The following is a 22770-nucleotide window of genomic DNA, read 5'->3' on the forward strand; positions in this document are numbered from 1 at the left end:
CTGTACTGGATAAGACTATCTATCCTCTTTATCAATAATTTTATATGATCTAGAAATACAACTGACTTCATTTGAAGCTTAATGTTTTTTGCTACAGCTAAAATAATTTGGCTGTCTCTTTTGGAACTTGTAAAATTGATCATTTTAGTGTCTCAATGCTAAAACCTAGAATTGTTAATTGATTACTGTATGTGGAAAAGAGGAAACTGGGTGAAAACTTTATTACATTCCTCCAGCATGTACGAGATTTAGCAAAGCAAGAGCACCACTTTCGGCTCCTGATCTATATCAATTCTTCTTATTCTTTAATAATGTCAAGACCCCTGAAAACTATCTCTATAGGGAAAATCCTCAGACTAGGATAAGAACTTGTTTTAGTTATGCAATTCTTAAATAATGAACCTAACTTGCTAAAAAGTTGCAAAAGATTAGTAAGGATTTTTAACAATTGGCTATTACACCAGGATAAGTTTAAATCTGAGAAAGAAAAATGTTAAATGATATCCTTTATGTATTAAAAGCCCTAGTAGATATTTATTGTTTATTACTGCTAAATGAGAATAAAATTAAAAGTAATTAGCTCTAAGCTGTGATTGGTAAAAATTGCTGTTCAGGATAAAAAGTATTTAAGATCATTTTCACATATTCCTACTTTTTTCTTCTTAAACCTGATTCCTATGATCAGACTAAGTAATTGGTAAAAGATATGAGCTCTTTTTATTTATTTATTTATTTTAAGCAATCAGGGTTAAGTAACTTGCCAAGGTTACACAGCCAGTTATTTATGGGTGTGGTGCTGAGTATCTGAGCCTGGATTTGATTCTCAGGTCATCCTGACAATGCAGCCAGTGCTCTTACTCACTGAGCAACCTGGCCACCCCTAAGCAATTGGGGTTAAGTAGCTTGCTGAAGGCTACACGGCCAGGTGTTTCTGGGTGGGTGCTAAGTGTCTGAGCCTGGGATTCAATCCCCAGGTCATCCCAACACTGGAGCCAGTGCTCTTACTTGCTGTGCTACCTGGCTGCCCCTATGAGCTCTTTTTATGTTAGCTTATTGGAAAATTTAATATTTTTTACCAAAAATTTAAAAATGTGCAAAAAATTATACAATCCACTTAAAACTCACCTTAAGATATTTCCATTGACTAAAGGAATTTTGGAACTAATAGATTTTAAAAATATGGTGATCAGTTTTTAATTGTTTGAGATTCAATTAATATATATTTTTTCTTCTCTCCTTTGGCTAAAACACTTTGTGATACCTAAATTACTTTTGTTAAGTAATAAGTCAGGAAAATAGAGAATGTTCACTGAACTCTGATAATCACTTAAGATCTTATTTTGGTTAAAATCTGAATTACTCAAACAGGCTGCTCTGCCTCATTTTACCAAATAAATAAATAAATAAATAAATAAAGCTCTCTCTCTATGTCAGCCACTCCAGAGCCCAGATAAGGCTGGGAGTAGGATTTAAAACAGGCATCCAGAGATCATAATTTCCAAAGAGATGCAGCTTTGTCTCTGAAAACACAACTCTCCTTATGTTTACAAAGCCTACTTTATGGCCCTTAAGGATGAGACCCTTAACTCTAGGCACTAACTTGAGTAATGGGACTTTTTCTTATCTTAAGATTTTCTGGTCTTATACCATGTTATAGATTGTTAATGGTAAAGAAAACACAGATATTCTGGATCATAATTTCAATCTACACTTTGTCATCTTTCTTGTTTTACTGTATTTACCATTTATCCAATTAAGAAAATTCCTTTCTCATACAATGATTAAACCATTATGGGGATCATAAATTTGTGTAACTCAGCCACCCTTAATTGGGATGGTCTTAGAATGTACTTAAGCCCTCCCATCCTTTTTTTTCGTCAGTCAGGACTCTAGTCCTTCATTCCATGTACAAGTAGTAAAGCTAGCCTTAAGGGAATAATGAATAAATGTTGTAATTTTATATTACTATTTGTTTGTCTCCTTCAATCAAACCTTTTTTCAGATGGAAAGATAGACTATGGGAAGCCCCTCAACCAGGCCTCCCTGCTACCGCTATGATTTCAAAAGAATGGCCTTTATGGATAATCTATTTAAAAGATTGTTTTACAACTATCCTATTACATGAAGATGAACTGTCAGTATTTTGCTTCCATCAATTAATTTAAGAGCTCCCCATGAACGCTTTCAATGGAAAGTACTCCCACAAGGGATAAAAACAGTGCAACAATGTGCCAGAAATTTGTTGCATAGGCATTAAAACTATAAGAGATAAATATCCATCTGTATATCTTCTCCATTATATATTAATCATACCTTATGTGCACATCCTTCAAAAGTTGTTTTGCAACAAATACTTCAAGCCACTCAGGTTAGTTTACCTCAATATGGGTTAGTCTTAGCCCTCGAAAAATTCAGTTGCAACCTCCATACAATTACTTAGGATATATGAGAGAAAACATTATTGAGCCTCAAAAAATAGTAATTCAAAGAGATAACTTGGAGACTTTAAATGACTTTCAAAAATCACTACTATAAGGGGAAAAACTAACCCCCAATTCTCATAAACCTTAACAAAAGACAACCTGCAGTTACCAGCTCAGACTCTCCCTTAAAAACTCAGCAACCTTATGTTAAAGCACAAATTGAAATGCTAACCTAAGAAGACCCTTCCTGGTAAATAACATCCTTCACTACTCTTAAAAAAAAAAAGGCAGATAAGGCTTTTACTAAGGCCTCAAATAAACAGAGAGCTAAAAGAGTTATTTCCACTTCCTTTTCATCTACCCAAAAGAATGAAATGTTTACTATTATATGTCTTAAAAGAACAGCCTCAATCCCTTAACATTTTTACATACTGTTTTTATACTGTAAGGAACATTGAGACAGATTTCAATAATCAAAAGTTCTATCAATTGTTTTTTCAGTTGCAACAAGTGGTTAGAGGTGAAAGAAGGTCCTTTTGGGATTTCTTGTATTTGCACTCATGCATCTCTGCCTAGGCCCATTTGGTGGGGAGGTGATGTGGCTGATAAATTAACAATACAAAACTTACCCAACACTTCTTCCTTTATCTCTACATTCAAAATGCAAGGATGTTAATTAAGCAATTTCACAAGAACAGGCCAGGCAAATAGTTAAATCATGCACAAAATGCCTTCCTCATATACCTTCCCCCTCTTCTACTTCTATTAATCCTATAAGTTTAAAACCTGATAGTCTTTGGAAAATGGATGTCATTTCTTATCCCACCTTCAGAAACTTACAATATATCTATGTGACAAATGAACACTTTTTTCTCATACACTTTTGTTTTGGTAACTTTGAAGGCTGGATAATCTTTGCTGTTTAAAGCTAAATAAGAATTGAGAATATCAACTGCCAAATACTTACATTCATAAGAATTTGTGCATACTAATATTCAGAGTGAGATAAATAATATCAAGCACAGTTTAAATTTGTGGTCTAAGCAATTTGAACAAGAAAAGCTTAGATTTCTTGAATCTAAAACTTTAATTTTTTTGAGTCATATGTCAGCATTATAGTTCTTTTCAGGTTGAAAGTTAATGATTTATCATAATTATGACTTACATACCTATTTAAGGTGAATAAGAAATGGGAAAGAAAACTTTCAGTGTATTACTAGAAGCCTCTAATTTAATTTTTATTGTTGCCATTTCTTCAAGAATTAATTTTTTAGGATGATATTTTTCCCTGATATATTATGTAATCATATATTTATTTTAATCTTTATTTATTTATTTATTTTTAAGCAATCGGGGTTAAGTAACTTGCTCAAGGTTACATGGCCAGGTGTTTCTGGGTGGGTGCTAAGTATCTGAGCCCGGGATTCGATCTCCAGGTCATCCTGACACTGGAGCCTGTGTTCTTACTTGCTGTGCTACCTGGCCACCCCAATATAATCATATATTTAAATAATGGAGAGTCCTCTCCCTGAAACATCCCTCGGAAATGAAAAGGCAACAGTGAATGACTATAGTTCCATTCAAAAAAATTTTAAATCATTTTTTGTTTCTTTGTAACTGTGAAACCTCCCATTCATTTAACTTAATAAGGCTGCATTATAGGAATGGAGCAAAATTATTGTCCTTCAATTTCATATGATTACACCTGTAGCTATACTTCAGTAAGGAGTAGCATTGTTTTCTCATTCCATTTCAATTGCTCTTCATTCTTAGATACCCCTAAAGGAATAAAAACCCATAATGCCCCCTGCTTACACTGGCAGATCATTTCAATCTTTTTGTGATACCTATTTACAAAAATAAAAAAGGGATTTGGATTTGGACCAATATAGGGCAATTAGCTACTGCCTTATATACCCTACATTTTTTAAGCATCATTAAAAATGGGTATATACCAGCAAAATAGCAATTTGAAAAAGTACATATTCCCAAATAAAGTAATGGAAAAGACCTGCCCCTTAATTATGCAGAGGTGAAGTTTTGCTTATATTTTTAGATGCTGTCCAGACGTGTTCCATGAATCACCTCCCAGATGTAGAAACAGAGAAGAGGATCAGAGGATCCCTCACAAGGACAACCCCAGAAGAAATGACTTGGCATCCGACCTTTTCACAGGAGGATACAGCCTTCTAATAGAACATTACACAATGACAGACTTCAGAGAAGCCTTCACTTCAAGAAATATTTGATTTTCTAACAAGAACTGATTTTGGATTTTTTAAATCACAGGACTAATTGCCTCTCTCTTAATGTCAGCAACTGTGTCTTCTATTTCTCTGCTAAGTGGGATACAAACTGCTTAATTTTTGAATGAATTGGCAAAGAATGTTACCTTGGTTTTGAAAACTCAAGACCAGACTCCTTCTAACAATGTAATTATGGATACACCTATTTATGTATGGATTATTAATTGCATCGATTTTACTTTTGCTTTATGTATATCTAGTAGAGATCTTGTTGAACAATCTTTATTTTGCTTTTTTCAACTAATTTCACTTATGCTTGATATCAAACATCAAGGGCATATAAGTTACATTAAATATCTGATGTCTTCAAAAAGGGGGGGGGGAAGGTTTGTCAGATTTCTTGTTAGTAAATTCACTATCCTAATATTGTTAATGGTTCCAACTGCTGTGTTTGCAATCCAAACTGCACAACAGGCTAATGAATTATCAAAAAACGTTTCTGTAGCCTTTAAGACACAACATGATATAGATAAGGAGCTTTTGTAAAAGATCAATTTATTACAATAATTAGTATTATGGTTAGGTATGAGTTAAAAGCATTAAAAATGCAATTGTTACTTAGATGTGATTATAGATATACATATATTTGTGTCACCCCCTAGCTTATATAATTCCACTTATCCCAACACCACATGGGACAGGATCAGAGCCCACTCGCTTATTGGGAGCATGGCACGATTCTAAGAACACCATGGAAATAAGAGTTTTCCATCAGATCACTCAGGATATTGAGCACAGTGAGATTCTTAGGATTGACCCAGAAGGAGATGCAAAAACGATTATTGATACATTGAAAAAAATCTCTCCATTTCAAAATATAGTAGCTCTTACTAAGCATTTACTCCCTATATTAATCATTATATTAGTCTGTTGTATATTTGGACCTTGCATTATATGAATTATGAAGCATAATATTAGAGCTTTAGGCACTGATTTACATGCCTTTAAACTTCTCTCTAAAAAAGGGGGGGAATTTGTAGTGAGCCAAAATATTTGATTCTTGGGGGTCAGTTCCTATGCAACTGTCCTTGATGACTGTGGCTTTGGCTTCCTGCCTTGAAGTATGCTCTCCAGAGCATCCTTTGTTATGTGAATGCATAAGATATGAGTTAACTGATCTTTCCTAAGACTTTTTGGCACATAGATAACATGGCCTTATCCAATTCTGAGCTACTTCCAGAATATGGCAGATTAAGGTAATGATAAGAATTCTCCAGGATATGACAGACTTATCAATGAATTTGATAAGAGCATTTGAATCTTTGTCTGCTTGATCTTTAAAAACCTTGTTCAAAGAATCATTAAATGGAGTTCATGGTTCTCATTTGTTATTCACATCTCTGATCATGCTTAGTGCCAGACACTGAGCAGCCCACGGCAGTTCACTGAAGAAAATAATTCCTTCAAAATTAGAATGGAGCAAATGGAAGCTAATGACTTTGTGAGAAATCAACATATTATAATACAGAACCAAAGGAATGAAAAATTATAAGTCAATGTGAAATATCTCACTGGAAAACAGATCCAGAAGAGATAATTTAAAAATTATTGGACTACCTGAATAATCAAAAATAGAGCCTAGACATCATCTTTCAAAAAACTATCAAGGAAAACTGCCCTGATATTCTAGAACAAGAGGGTAAAATAGAAATGGAAAGAATCCACTGATCACCTCTTGAAAAAGATCCTTAAAAGAAAACTTCTAGGAATATTATAGTCAAATTCCAGGGCTCCCAGGTCAAGGGGAAAGTATTACAAGCAGTCAGAAAGAAACAATTCAAGAATTGTGGAAACACAGTCAGGATAACACAAGATCTAGCAGCTTCTACATTAAGGGATCGAAGGGCTTGGAACATGATATTCTGGAGGTCAGAGGAGCTAGGAGCAAAACCAAGAATCATCTACCCAGCAAAACCGAGTATAATACTTCAGGGGGGAAAAATGGACATTGAATGAAATGGAGTGCTTTCAAGCATTCTTGATGAGATGACCAGAGTTGACTAGAAAACTTGACTTTTAAATACAAGCCTCAAGAGAAGCATGAAAAAGTAAACAGGATAGAAAAATTATAAGGAACTCATTAAAGTTGAACTGTTTACATTCTTACATGGAAAGATGATATTTGTAACTCATGAGATTCTTCTCAGTATTAGGGTAGTTGAAGGGAATATATATGTGTTCATGTATATATACATATATATGTATGTGTGTATGTATATGTATATATAGAGAGAGGACATAGGGTAAGTTAAATATGAAGGGATGATATCTAAAAAATAAAATTAAGGGGTGAGAGAGGAATATATTGGGAGAAGAAGAAAGGGAGAGATAGAATAGGGTAAATTATCTCACATAAAAGAGGCAAGAGAAAGTTGTTACAATGGAGGGGAAGAGCAGGGAGGTGAAAGGGAATGAGTTAATCTTATTCTCATTGGATTTGGCTTAAGGAGGGAATAACATACACACTCAACTGGGTATTTTACCCTACAGGAAAATAGGGGGAAAAGGGATAAGAAGGGGGGATGATAAAAGAGAAGGCAGATTGGGAGAGGGGATAGTCAGAAACAAACACTTTTGAAAAGGGACAGGATCAAAGGAGAAAGTAGAATAAGTGGGTGGAAGGGATAGGATGGATGGAAATATAGTTAGTCTTTCACAATATGACTACTATGAAGATATTTTGCATAACTACACATGTATAACCTAAATAAATAAAGGATAAGCTATGTCATAAATAATCCCATCTATGGAAATTCACTATATAGTTCATCATTTTTAAAATAACTTTTTTTTTAAATGAAAGGCAATGTAAGCTGCTTGAAGACAAAACGATTTTTGCTTTGATTTGTATTCTTAGTGCTTAGGAAAGTAACTAGCACACAATAAGCACTTAATAAATGTGCTCCTTACCTATCTGTCTTATTACACCATGAGAGTCAACAGTGTGAACAGCAGCCAAGAAAACCAATGCACATTTCAGCTGTATGAAAAGGGGCATCTTGCACATAACTGGGGGGTGAGGTTGCCCTTATTTTGCCTTGGACTCTACGTTGGCTGTAGTACATCTTCTTAAATACTCTGTTCAATTCTGGGCATATCATTTTAGAAAAGACATAGTTAATGGGAACCAGGATGGTTAACTAATTACTGAGTTCTTTTAACACTGAGATTTGCATTCTTGAGTGGTCATTCAAATTTTTAAAATATGTACAAATTGACCATAGACAGGATCTCTGTACATTATACTAGTTTGAATTTGTGAGGCTGTATGTGACACTTTTTACCAGGAGGGTTCCAAGTTTCTTTCGCTTTACTCCCTAATCCTCCCTCAAAAATTAGCTTAAGTTACCTCATTCAGTATTCTAAATAACACAAAATTAATGAAAACTGATTAACTTTATTATAAAATTTGATACTTTAAAGTAGTCACAGTTCATTTTACTGTCATATATCTGTGTCCGGTTTTAAATTCTAATCAAAGGGTGCTCGATAGAACAAGATTAATGCTAACATAAGTTTAAGAGAAACAGCCAATTTGAGAGCTGCCTGAACATGTCTCAATGATCTAACATTAAAGTGGATGGTTTGTACACCCTCTTAATGGATGTGCTGTGCTTTGACATTTCAGTGGGAGTGGAATTATATGTTATGGTAATTAACTTAATGATTTATAATTTAATGATTATCTCCTAAAGTGAAAGGTATCAAGAACAAAGGGGAAATAAGAAACTGATAGCTAATTTATAATATCTTCAGTGTCACATTAGTAAAGACAAAGATGGGAGTTTTAGACATTATTGGCAAAAAACACTGCTGAAGACTGCTTGGCTGCCAGGCCACAAAGATGATGCTTCTGCTTCTCTTCCCTTCCACTTTACTGTAAGCAAGAAGGGTGACATCCGCTCCCCCCAACAGAAATTTAGTTACAAAAAGAAAATGCTTCAGTAATTAAATTAATTATTTCTCATTGATGTGAGTACTCCCTTCACTTTCCACACCTCTTAATGAAATGTGTTGTTTGGTTTTTGACTGGATCTGAGAAAAGCTTTACAGCTCCAAACTTAGTTTTAAGGGAAGTGCTCAATGGGCTCTGAAAGATTCCATAACTTACCTCAGGCCACAGAACCAATATGAACCACAGAACCAGGGGCAGGACTTGAACCCACTCAATAAACAACCATGGATTCCCTCCAGGATAAAATACAAAATGTTCTGTGTGGCATTTAAAGCTCATCACCAGCTGGCCCCTTCCTGCCTTTCCAATCTTCTAACACTTTATTGTATTCACATACTCCATAATCTAGGGACACTGGCATCCTGGCCGTTAGTCACACTTCACATTCTACCTCCCAGACTCCATGCCTTCTCACTGCCTGTCCCTCTCCCTCTACATCTTTGTCTCCTCACAGCCTTGGAGTCTCAGCTCAAATTCTACCTTCTGTAAGAAATAACTTCCCCAAACTCCTCAATTCTAATGCTTTCCCTCTGAGACTACCTCCAATTTACCTTGTATAGAGCTGGTACTTTGCAAGTGGTCTTTCCCATTAAAATGAGAACTCCTTGAGGGCACAGTGCTTGATATTAAGTCCTTCTTAAATGCTAAATGACTTATTGACTCTTAAGGTCAGGTCTCTATATCATTTGACCGCAATACTTCTCATCAAATAACACAAGAAAATTGATTTAGGATTAGGGGTGGCTAGGAGGCAGTGAATAATACAACACTGGCTCTGGAGCCAGGAGTACCAGAGTTTAAATCTGACCTCAGACATTTAACACTTACTAACCATGTGACCTTGGGCAAGTCACTTAACCCCAATTGCCCTGCCTTACCAACTACAAAAAGAAAAAAAAATTGTAAGATTCTTTCAAACTACTGCCCTGCTCTCTCTTCTAATCTATAACCATCAATGTGGAAGGAAAGCTGTATTTATTTTGTACTTTTGTCCATTTCATGGGTCTTCGTGGACAAAAGAACTAGCCAACCTTTCTAGGTGGCACAGTGGATAGAGCAGTGGGCCTGGAGTACTCAGGAAGCCTTGAATTCAAGTCCAGCTTCAGACACTTCTTAGCTATGTAACTCTGGGCAAATCACTTTAGCCCTGTTTGCCTCACCAAATAGAGAATTTTATATTTGATCCTTTAAGTGACAGGGAGCCACTGGCATTTACTGAGCAGAGGACTGACATGGTTTGACCTGTGCTTTAAAGAAGATAACTTTGGCAGCTGAGTGGAAGATGTACTGAATTGGGGAGATATATGACAGGCATACTCACCAGCAGGCTATTAGGAAATGAGGGCCTGTAGCAGGGTTATGGTAGTATCAGAGGAGTAAATGGGGCATAGTGGGAAATGCAAAGGTAAAAATGACAAGCCTTGACAATAGGTCAGAGCATGTGTGGGTGTGGGGAGGAGAGGGTCAGAGATAGTAAGCAGAAGATGGCACTGTGACAAGTCTGGGGGACTGGGAGAACGGTGTTGCTCTCCTCAGTTAATGGGGAGGTTTGTAAGGGGGAGGGCAGTGAGTTTGAGGGGGAAAGATCAATGAGTTCAGTTTTAGACATGTTAGTTTAAGATATCTACAGGATATTCAGTTTGAGATATCTAAAAGGCAGTCAGAGATGCAAGACTAGAGGTCAGGAATATGAGAATCATCAGCATAAAGATGATAATTGAATCTCTGGGAGTTGATGAGATCATCATGTGAAATAGTCCAAAGGAAGAAGAAAAGAAGACTCAGGACAGACACACATGGTTACAGAGCATGTGTTCTGTAACTGAAGATGACGCAAAGTAAACTAAAAGGAGTGCATTCCATCACCTGTACTAAGAGTTCATGCATGTGGGGAAGCTACTCTGTCTTTGGAGGTGTACTCAGCCACACTGCTACAATATTTAGTTTGTTTTAAACCCAGGGGGGTTATAATAGCTCCTAAGGTTCACAGGGTTCCCTCCTCTTCTGCTATAAGCAGTTCATATTAAATAAAGTGAGAAATACAGTTACAGATGCTCAGAGTACCCTTTAGGAATTAAACCTTTAGGTGAAGGTAAATCTTTGCCTCGGTTTTAAATCTATACTTATCTATAGCTAACCCCTGATCTCTTTGTATCTGAGGCAAATCCCTCAGCCCTCCTTAGCCATTTCTCACCCCAAAGATGTCTCTGCCTCAGTGGCTCCCTCCTTCCACAGCTGAGTTCCTCCTGCCTGTCATATAGTTTGCTTCCCAGGCCAGCCAAGTCTACTTCTCTCTCCACATTTTAATATCTGACTCCAGGAAGACTCTTTACCTATTCAGCTTCCCTATTAGAATGTTAGTTCCTTTAAGAGCAGGGATGCTCTACCTTTTTGCTTAGATTTGTTTTCCCAATATGCCTTGATGAACATGAGTCATCTTAGAAGAACAGACCTTTTCTTGGAACTTTCCTCCAGTCTTTGAAGAAGTGGGGCATTTGGAGGCCTCACCCTTCTCCACCCCAGTTGCGGGCCTTTCTCTTGTTGCCCTTGAGATGCCATTTCGGGCCCTATTCCTTCCTCTCTGATGCCAGACTCTTGAGTCTTTTGGGCTGTTTTATTTTTTCAAATTTAATCTGTAACAAAAATCTGTTTTCTCTCCTCAATCCCCAACTGAAGCAAAACAAAAACAAAATGTTCATAACAAATATACACAGTTGAGCAAAAAAATAGCCACACTGGCTTTTATTTGTTTTTTGGAGGGGGAGAAGGCAAGGCAATTGGGGTTAAAGCGACTTGCCTGAGGTCACACGCCTAGTTTTTGTGTTAAGTGTCTGAGGCCGAATTTGAACTCAGGTCCTCCTGACTCCAGGGCCGGTGCTCTATTCACTGCACCACCTAGCTGCCCATGCTTACATTATTTTTATCACACTCCTCATTCTGTTTATTCCATTCCACATCAGCTCATATATGTCTTCCTCATTTCTCTGAAACTATCTCATTCATAGTTTTTTAATAGCAAAAGAATATTCCATTCCATTTATATACCATAATTTGCTTAGCCATTCCCCAGTCTGCAATTTCACACAAAACCCAAAGAACATGGACTTTTCAGTCAGTATTTCATTTCATCCTCTAGCTTTCAGGGCCTTTTCCACTACAACACAAAACCTTTGATACTTGAATGATACCATGAAAGTATTTGGGCCTTGTTCACACCTGGTTCATACCTCTTACTGATTCAATCAAGAATTCTCAGTTCTTTGTAATTATTAAAGGGGGAGGGAGCATGTGGGCAGGGGTGTGCTGGAGCCAACTCTAACTGGCTTATTATATTTTCAGTGTGAGAATTTATGCCTCAGAAACAGGCACACCTACAAACCAAGGCTTACTTTATAGTTTTGTTGATTGTCTAGACTTAAAAGTGTTAATAATGCAGATTAAAATTAGAAGCAGATCCTATCAGAGTATCAGCACACCCTTGGGTATGGGACAGAGGATTGTTTTGAGGATCAAATGAGATAATACATGTAAAGGGCTTTGCAAACTTTAAAGCCCTAAAAGTCCTATATATATATATATATATGTATATATATATCAGCTATTATTACTATACACTGCATGATGCTATTCTTAATACATTATAACTAAGCCTCAGTGTAACATCATGAAATCTTATTCTAATATTGGATTACCTGAGGAACAAAAATTGGACAAAGTGCTTCAATTCCAACTGTATGAACGTCCCTAAATTTATGTTCTAATTTCCATTTTTTTGGCTTGAGCTTCAATTTCCCTGATTATCAATTATCTTATTACCATTATATCATATACTACATAGAAGAAATATCTTTCCTATGGAACTATCCTTCAATACCAACTTTACCTAAAAACCTTTTCAGAGAATCAATGATTTTAGGCAAGGTGTGTCAGTATACAGATTTTCTGCCTCTATAAGTCAGTTGGGGGGTCAAAACAAAAAGACACAGGGGAGGAGAGCTTTTTAATCCTTGAATCCCTTCCATATCTGGTCTACATTCTGCTCTACCCTCAAAACTTTATTTAATTATTAAGTTTTCTTTTACTCTTTGAGTCTGGAATCTGCACAGGAATAATGGGAGTTCAATTCAACACAATTTATATGTACTAAGAGCCTACCACATGTAAGCATGGTTAAGGACCAGGCCAGCATAGTATAAGTTTCAGCAGGACTTAAAAAGCTAAAGAAAGATCACATAATAAGCCCAGTAAAAGATGACGAGATATCTTTGGTCTAAGGACCAGACTAGCTGTATATTAAAAGGCTCATCACCAAGAATGGCCACCAAATGATAGGCTTTTTTTTTTAATTGGTCACAGCCAGTCATAAAGGCCATCTATCAAGGCAAAGAGTTATGATCTTGAGGGAGTAGCTCTCAATGACTTAATCTGAACTCTTCTCAAGTAAGGATCTAATAGCAGATATTTACAAAGACAGCATCTAGTCTTTATCAATTGACCTAATACATATCATAGTTTGTGGATCTTAAAATATCCAAAAGGGCTTTATAAAAGTTATTTTCCTAGCATATTCATGGCTGTATCAGTTAACATTAAGTTAATTAATTTTTGATTCTGTCCCATAGTGCCATATTATAGTATATTAACTCCACAAGGGCTAATGAACATCTTGGGAGTTTTGGCTCATTATACCTGGCACTGCCAACAGCTATATCAGTGATAAAAATTAAACCCTATTTCAACTTCTGTACAACTTTAAGGAATTGTCTTTTCCAGTAGTCCATACAAAAATTTCACATCCTACTAATTTTGCAAAATTATTATAGCAAAAACTCTGATACCTGGCATGATGGACAAATTTGGGTTTGGGTTAGTTACAAGACCTGGTTAGCTGGGAGTTACTCTTTCCCCATTAGTATTATGTATGAATGTTTTTACCACCAGGTCTCCCTCTATTTTCTTTCTCTGATCCCAACTCATTCATCACAGTATTGAACTCTCCTTAGACTACTGTTCTGGCTAACTATACCATCAGTGTAGCTACCAGAACAATACCTGTGCTATGGGGAAAAAGGGAATATGCATTTGGCTCAAGCTGTCTGGTTTATTGGGTGCCATACAACAGGGACTGTTATTACTATAAAGTCGCATACTGTACAAAATTAAATGGCCATTAAGTTGAACAAAACACTATTAACTTTGTTCAAGACTCAACAAGCTTTACTAGCTATTTTATGAACATTTATTTTGGGGTTAAAAATTAAAACTCTAAGGAAGAATCTTATTTATATTATGGAGTTGAGTATTATTAAATATTTTCACTTTTCCAACTTCTTCCAAGACTTGAGAAGTTTGTTAGTACTGTTATTAAAACAACATTGCTCAGATAATAATGTTTATTTGTTTTTTTTAAAAAGAGGATTCTTTGAATTCAACAATTTTAAACCTTCCTAAAATATGCCTTAAGAATATGTCCCTATATACTTCATTCCAAACTAAAGTGAAATTTTTATTAGTAAGTTCATTGCCTACTATGCACTGCCTGATTTTTACACAAATTCTTTTTCTTTAAATACTACTTAAACTACACATGAAGTTCAGTTCTTATCAAAGCAAACAAATCCGGAAGAATATACAATGATGCAACCAAATACATTCTTAAGTACCTTCATATTATGTCATTGCTAAAGAATATAATCAGCAAATTAATAGACTATGTTGTTACTTCTGCTTATTATATTCTTCCAAACAATTAGCCTTTGGGTACAAAATAAGTAACATAAATATAATTATGCTACTTTGTTCAAACAACACTATTTTGCTTTACCAACTATCCATAATAAACAACAGCTAAACAAACCTTAAGTTAAGAAAAGAATTGTCAAGGTAGTAATAATCTACTACTTAATTGACCTTGATAGATGTTGAGTGGTTGGTATAGGAACCTTATATAACAAAGGCTTCAGTGAAATTGGTAAGGTAGCTAAACATCAATTAACCTGTGGATACATAAAGCCTATATTTACTTGCACTAACACAGGTTGCAGCTTCTCTATGACTTACAGAGCTGGTCTTTGTGAGCTTCTCACATCCTAAGATCAACTTGGCTCTGAATTTCCCCAAATTTAGCTAGCTAGACTGACCCTCAGAAAACAAACCATACATTTCTTTACTAAGCCTATAAAGTTTATGCTGAACATATTAAAGTATGTCTAAAAGATATCTATTTCTTTTAGAAACCTAAACAAAAAATTGTCTGTAAAGCAAGTAACTCAATTTATTCCTCTCAACTGTTCATCTTTATATGTCAGTTTATAAAATGTCATGGCACAAAATTATCTTAAGTAAATGCCTTCTTAAAGAGAAATTATGAATTCTCTTTCCTCAAATAATTCTGAATGAAGAGTAAAAGCATTTATGCTTTTTTGTCTTGGATTCTGATCAACTTAACCCAACCCTATGAATTTTGGGGTAATGCTGAACTACTCTTTTATTTGATAACATCAACCTTGACTCATTAGCTTTGGACATTTACATTTTAAAGATTTTCAGTCACATATAAAGTTGCTGTTGGTCTTAAAGTCAGATGACCTGAGTTCAAATTCACTACTATACTTCCTACCTATACTATGATACAAGGCAAATCACTTAACCTCCACACCTCCAGTCTTAAATAATTCCCTAGGCCTTTTCTAACTGAGTAAACAGATGAATCTGAGTAGTGCTACAATGTCAGAAGTTCCCACACCAAGAACTGATGTTGATGAAACCATATAAATGAAAAAACAGGTTGCAATTAATTGGCAAAGGAAAGGAGGTGAAGAGGAAGAGGAAAAAAGTGACAAAGATATAATTCACAAGACCAATAATGGAAGAGAATCTGACAGCACTTTCCTGAAACCATTTTTATAGTGAGAAAATACAGAATTCATTGCTGTGGGTACAAAAATAAAAGTGAAGCAGAGAAGCAACTGAATATTCCTTTTAAAATCCAATTTTATTAACTACATTAATTACATTTATCTATAGGATAAAGGCACAGGATTTCTAAATTGGGTACCTAAGAATGCTAAATATTTTTCTCAACAATTTGAGGTGACCAGTCAATATATTCTTTATACCTACATTTAAAAATTAAAATAGTTAATATTTAGTTATCTAAGTCCATTTAAAAATATGATGGCTTGTTTTAGCCAAGGGTCTTCAATGATCCATAAAAACTTTTTTTTTTTCCTTAAGGGGAGAAGGCAAGGCAATTGGGATCAAGTGATTTGTCCAAGGTCACACAACTAGTTAAGTTTCAAGTGTCTAAGGCCGAATTTGAGCTCAGGTCCTCCTGACTTGAGGGCCACTGCTCTATTCACTGCACCACCTAGCTGCCCCAAAAATCTTTTTTTTTTTTTAAATACAAGTAGAGTACTTTGAGGTTGGCTACAGGGAGAAGAAAGGATCTAAGTTATGAAAGATTTCTAAAATAGAAAAAGGAAACTTGAAGCCTCTACAAACATTCCTTTAAGGAGACAATCCTCACACAATCGTATTTATGAGAAAACCTAGTTTTCATTATAACAAGGAGTGAAAGAATAAGTACATAAAACTAGATAACTAAATATGGCTTTATACAAAGTTTAAATTAATATTTCCCTCTTCTAAGGTAATTTCCTTCTTTCTAAGGTAGAAGCACAAAACAAATATTTATGTGGGGACCACCCTAAAGCATAGCAACCTGGAGGAGTGGCAGTAATGACTTCAACAGTCTCACAGCTTGACTGGTAAAAAATATTTACATAACTATGAGCCCTCAGAGAAAATTTTTTTTGCTTAGTTATGTTGTGAATATACAAGCCCTCACTGTCAGCACAAATGTTCTAAAACACTGTAATGCTATTTTTCTTCAACATCTCAAATAAAATTAAAATATTAGAGGGCCTGTTGCAAAGTATTAGCTGGTTTTCAAAAGAAAAATCTAAATTTTTGTAATGCTGTGAAAACTTATAGTTAACTACTTAACTACTATTTACCAAGAAAAAGAATACTAAGTAGCTGCTTTTATCCACCTCCCCAGGATGTGTCAGCATCATGTATTAGGTTAAGTCTACTTCTGTCCAGGGAATTCATAGGATCATAGCTTTAGAAGGAGAAAGGACCTAAACAGTCCAATCTCCTTATTTCATAGATAAGGAAATTGAGGCACAGAGAGGTTAACTGATTTGTTCAAGGTCACATAGATAGTAAATGTCAAAGCTGGGATTCAATCCCAGGCCCTTTGACTCCAAATTCAGAATATCATATTGACTAGGTCTACCTATATGGATTTATAGTTCTTAAGAGTCCCTTAATTTTACATTTTCCACATTTATATAGCTTCAAAGAGAATTAAGGTAAACATTAGTAAATATTAAAATATAAACATTCAAAAAGAACTTTACTTATTAATACTTTTTCAAAAGCAAAAAAAATTTTCAAATAAGGTAAAAATTTTTACACTAATGATGGTGAGTATGTGGAGAGTCTAAAAACAGCTTTTTCCTTAGTGTGTATCCTTATACTTTCATATGACCATGGGTAAGTCTAATATTCAGAGAATTCATTTTTTATAAAATAAGAAAGGCAGATTATAAAGACCAAGGCATAAAGTTGAGAAAAGATTCATTTTCATCATCTTGAACTCAGTCCATATATTTTCATACTCTCCATCTTAAGTTGGAAACAGGAAGCTAGGTGTTATAAAGGCAAATAGGTGGCTCAATGAATATAGCTCTGCACTTGGACTCAGGAAGACCTGACTTCGAATTCTGCCTCAAACACTTATTAGCTGTGCAATCCTGGGCAAGTCACAAATCTCCTTCAGCCTCAGTGTCCTTGTCTGTAAAACGGGGATAATAATAGCACCTCCTTACAGAATTGTTGTGAGGATCAAATGAGATTTTATATAGATACACACACACACACACACACACACATATATACACACACATATACATACACACATGAATGATTTTTCTATATAACATAATATATAATGCAATGTTATATATACATATATACAATATAATGCTATCTATTAATGTTATAGCTATATATTTATTATAACTATAATACAATATGTTGTATAGATAATGTGTGTATGTATATTGTATATATGTAAAAAAACCACATATGTCATTTGATCCTCACAACTCTGTAAGGATGTGCTAATATTATGCCCATTACTAAATCAGAAGGGTTGTACCTATAGATTTCTATACTAATGATATGCAAATCATATACTGAGTTTTTAAAATTAGCATTTAAAAGAAATAAATTACAGTTACCTGGAAAATACACATATATAGCACCTCATTTTCTAACAATATTAAACTGCTATCGTAATTAGGCAGAGTATCCATCTTTGTTGTCAAAATTGAATTTATCATCAAACTTGGAAATAAAATTTGCTAACAATTCAGATTATTTTAAAACCAAATAGTTAGACTAAACTTAAGGAACAAAATGTGTTTACTGGAAAGAAAAGAGTCATCCACACTGCCCCATAACTGTTAAACAAATAAAAACTCCCAATAATACACCCAATTTGTTATGCCTCTGTCTTTGTTCTACCTCAGACATAATTATCACAAATTACAATGGCAATGGGAACATGAATGCCATTTAAAAAAATTAAAAGTCGATAGGAAATTAGAACCTGATAAATTACAGACAAAGCAGTTTAGTCTACCTTGCAGTCAAGAAAATCTACCTCTTATAATAATAGTACTGACAATATGATAGCAATTCAGCCTCTCAGAGCCACCAGTCAACTTTACAAGATTGCAAATAATAAAGTAGTTGCCATCTGTATCTATGGATATAGTTTCAGTATGAGAACTCCCTACAGTGATGAAATCATAAGTCCAAAAAAAAAATAAAATGGTTTTTTAAAAGTTCTTTAGAAAATAAATGAAGGGCTTAATAACTGCTAAATTGGAAGAGTAATACTAATAAAGATAAATTTATTTGATAATCTTTCTGAAATAATATAATAAAATGAGGATGAGAGTTTAAATCTTTAAAGAAACAATGTATGGGGGTCTACAGCTGCAAAATATCTAGTATAACTTTCTGAAGTGAAAGAATCTAAAGACCAATGAATAAGATTTTAACATCTTTCCATTTCCTAATCAGTTAACTAGTGGGTAGTTAACCATGAAGTAGAAACCTTTCTGTCTTGCTCTCCCAGATTCTTTACTTGATTTGTATTATTTCCTAGTACTGAAAAATTCCCATTCCCTGTCCTACCTCTGAAAGGACATCTAGGGGAGGGGACAATCAGGGTTCAAGTCAACAGTCTTGAGTATATCTATATATTTTCAAAGTACAAAACTTAAAAACCCAGTCAGTTTTGTGGATTCTACCTCTACATCCCATCTTGTATGTATCCCCTTCTCTCTACTCATCCTTCTGCTATACTGGCACAGGTTCTCATCATCAATTGCCTAGACTAATAACCTAGAACTGGACTCCAGACTTGTGGTCTCTCCTCTTCAATCTACCCTCCACACAGCTGCCAAAATAAACTTTCTAAAGCATAAATCTGACTATGGCACTCCCTTGCTCAAAAACTTTGAGAGGCTTCTGATCGTAAAAGATAAACTCCTTAGATTTGCATTTAAAGTCCTCTTTTATTTTCCCCTAGTCTCTGTAAGTACTGGAGGGAGAGCATGTCACAGATTTTGAGAATATACCACTATATAAATATTAAACTGTTGTTCAGTTGTATCTGACTCTTCACAACATCATTTTGGGTTATCTTGGCAAAGATACTAGAGTGGTTTGCAATTCCCTTCTCCAGCTCATTTTCCAGATGAGAAAACTGAAGCAAACAGGACTAAGTGACTTACCCAGATAGGTCATTCTGACTCCAGGCCCAGCATTCTATCTACTGTGCCACTTGAATGCGCTCCCTTCCTTCAAAACCCAATTTGGAAAGCCTTTTCCTTATACTTGTAGTTTAGTGTTCTCTCCATCTTCAAAATATCAGGCATAGACACTGTATTGCACTAGAATGTAACCTCCTTGAGATCTAGCATCATTTTTCAATTTGTCTTTGTATGCCCAACTTCTCCATGAAGCAGTATGCCCAACTTCTCCATGAAGCATTTTCTGAGGTCTCCACTCAAATTTTCCTAAGTCACTTTGTCCATATAGCTTTCCTTTATTCCTATCCAATCTCATTTTGTGCTATCCTTATTTGGGTACATGCTATATATCCCATGATAGAATGTAAACTCCTTGAAGGCAGGATCAATGTCATTTTTCATCTATCCACAGTTTAATATAGTGCCTTGAAAATAACTGGAACTTAATAAACTTCTTAAATGCTCCCACAGTAGAAAGGCATTGAGGTGAATAAGAAAAATTAAAACAAATACCATAATTCTATCATAACAAAGAAGGAGAATAAAGAATGTCTCTATGGCAAAAATTATAATCTATTTATCCCATAGAAATAATTTTCAATCATACCTGGATGAGGCATTTGCTCACATCACTAGCACAGAGAGCTTTGTTACAACTCAGTGAGAGAGGGATCCATGTTAGGAACATCAGTATGGCTACAGTAGGCACAAGATACTGTGACTTCATGTTTCCTCAAAGCAGACAAGGGGTAAACCCCACGAAGCTCTGGAATAAAAGACTTCATTTCAATGAATGATCATGTACTGGAGTAAAAAATCAGTCTCCTAATTTCAAATACTTTAGAATTATTCCACTGAATATAATTTTCAACAAAAGTTAATTAAAAGCTCAGAAAAAATAAAAACTTATATAAGTTGGTACAATTCCATAAATCCCAACCTAAGTAACTTAGCGTATATCACAGGTAAAGGTTATTTAAGGTCAGCTCTTCAACTTCAGTAATTGTGCTTGAAAAATGTATCACCCTTTACTCAATCTGCAGATAATAAGTTTCTTCAAACTTATCTAGACGCATCCTCAGACCATCAAGTACATTAGTAGGTCCATATGAGAGTAAAAATAAGAGGGTATTCATTTTTGTCAATGCTCTAAAATTCCTACTCTGCTTACTCATTAAGGTATCAAAGGAATACCATGTTTTCATAAGCCAGTACAGCGTAACCTCTGAGAGGTCCTACATCCATTAAAGGCTTTGAGTAGGGACCCTGTGAAATAGGTTACCATCTGAGGATCTGCCTAGCTAAATCTGGAGAGGCTCATCACCATGCCAGCTATACTTTTTTTTTTTTTATTAATTTGTTTGTTTACTTTTAGTTTACAAGATTCAATTCCACAATTCCTTGAGTTTCACATTTTGTCCCCCTTCCTCCCCTCCCCACCATGGCAGCATACAGTCAAGTATAGGATCTGGAAATACTTTCACATTATACATTACTCAGGTTATAAAGATGGATTGTATCAGATGGAATGAAAAATGGTAAAGAGGACATAAAACCAAACAAGAAAAGGAAAAAGATCAGGTAGTTTGCTTCAATCTGGATATAAACTCAGTTCTTTCTCTGGATGTACACATTTCTCTCCATCATGAGTCTTTTGGGATTGACATATCACTGCATTGCTGAGAAGAGTCCAGTCTATCAAAGTTGGTCATCACACATACATTGTGTCTGTAATTGTGCACAAATTTCTCCTGGTTCTACTCTTCTCACTCAGCATCAGTTCATATAAGCCTCTCCAGGTAAATATGAAGTCTATCTGCTCCTCATTTCTTATAGCACAATAGTATTCCATAACATGCATATACCACAACTTGTTCAGCCATTCCCCAATTGATGGACACCCCCTTAATTTCCAATTCTTTGCCACCACAAAAAGAGCTGCTATAAACATTTTTGTACATATGGGTCTTCCTCCTACTTCTATGATCTCTTTGGGATATAACCCTAGGAGTGGTATTGCTGGGTCAAAGGATATGAAATTATTTATAGCTCTTTGGGCATAATTCCAGATTGCTCTCCAGAAAGGCTGGATCAGTTCAACTCCACCAGCAATGCATTAGTGTTCCAATTTGCCCACATCCTCTCCAGCATTTGTCATTTTCCTGTTTTGTCATCTTAGCCAATCCGACTGGTGAGGTGTGGTACCTCAGAGTTGTTTTGATTTGCATTTCTCTAATCAATAGTGATTTAGAGCATTTCTTCATGTGCTTATAGATATCTTTAATTTCTTTCTCTGAAAATTGCCTGTTCATATCCTTTGACCATTTATCAATTGGGGAATGACTTGTATTCTTATAAATTTGACTCAATTCTCTGTATATTTTAGAAATGAGTCCTTTGTCAGAGACAAATTCTTTGTACAAATTGTACAAATTCTTTCCCAATTTCCCACCTCCCTCTTAATCTTGGTTACATTGGCTTTGTCTGTACAGAAGTTTTTCAATTTCATGTAGTCAAAATTATCCATTTTACATTTTGTAATGTTCTCTAATTCTTGTTTAGTCATAAAGTCTTTCCCTCTCCACAAGTCTGAAAGGTAAACTATTCCTTGTTTTTCGAGACTGCTTACAGTATCAACCTTTATACCTAGATCATGAAGCCATTTAGACTTGATTTTGGTATATGGTCTTAGACAATGGTCTATGTCCAGTTTCTGCCATACTATATTCTAGTTTTCCCAGCAGTTTTTGTCAAATAGTGAGTTCTTATCCCAAAAACTGGGGTCTTGGGGTTTATCAAACAATAGATTACTATAGTCATTGACTTCTGAATCTCATGTGCCTAATCTACTCCATTGATCCACTCCTCTATTCCTCAGCCAGATGATGAATTTTTCTGCAACAGTAATTCTGAAGGTTGATCAACAAGGCATAAGGTGTTCTGGGTTGATGTAAGGTATACCCCACACCAACAAAAATCCAGCTTCTCAAATACTTAAGCATTCAGCTCCACCACACATATAAAATAAAATGTTTTTCAACTACAGTATTATCATTGAGTTTTTTAAATGTAGACTATAGTTGTACTGATTTACAATCATTTCATATTCTCTTATAAAATTGATCAGAACCAAAACAACAAAAAAATTACAATTACTTAACTTCTATGAGCTTCAGTTTCCTCATCTATAA

At 35.1% G+C, this 22770-nt stretch overlaps 1 protein-coding gene across 2 annotated transcripts in view; it reads right to left on the reverse strand.

The window, feature by feature from the left end:
• TWSG1 (twisted gastrulation BMP signaling modulator 1) overlaps positions 1 to 20366 on the reverse strand; it is a 152076-nt gene extending 131710 nt beyond the window's left edge. For both annotated transcript variants that reach the window (XM_069099652.1, XM_069099651.1), the window contains exon 1: positions 20187 to 20366. In XM_069099652.1, the coding sequence (XP_068955753.1) occupies positions 20187 to 20306 (120 nt within the window). In that variant the 5' untranslated portion in view covers positions 20307 to 20366. The remainder of the gene's footprint in view (positions 1 to 20186) is intronic.
• Positions 20367 to 22770: the final 2404 nt, after the last annotated feature.

Source organism: Petaurus breviceps, unplaced genomic scaffold, assembly GCF_028583685.1.
Source record: "Petaurus breviceps papuanus isolate PSGF00001 unplaced genomic scaffold, PetGlider_PUasm1.0 38, whole genome shotgun sequence".
Taxonomy (NCBI): Eukaryota; Metazoa; Chordata; class Mammalia; order Diprotodontia; family Petauridae; genus Petaurus; species Petaurus breviceps.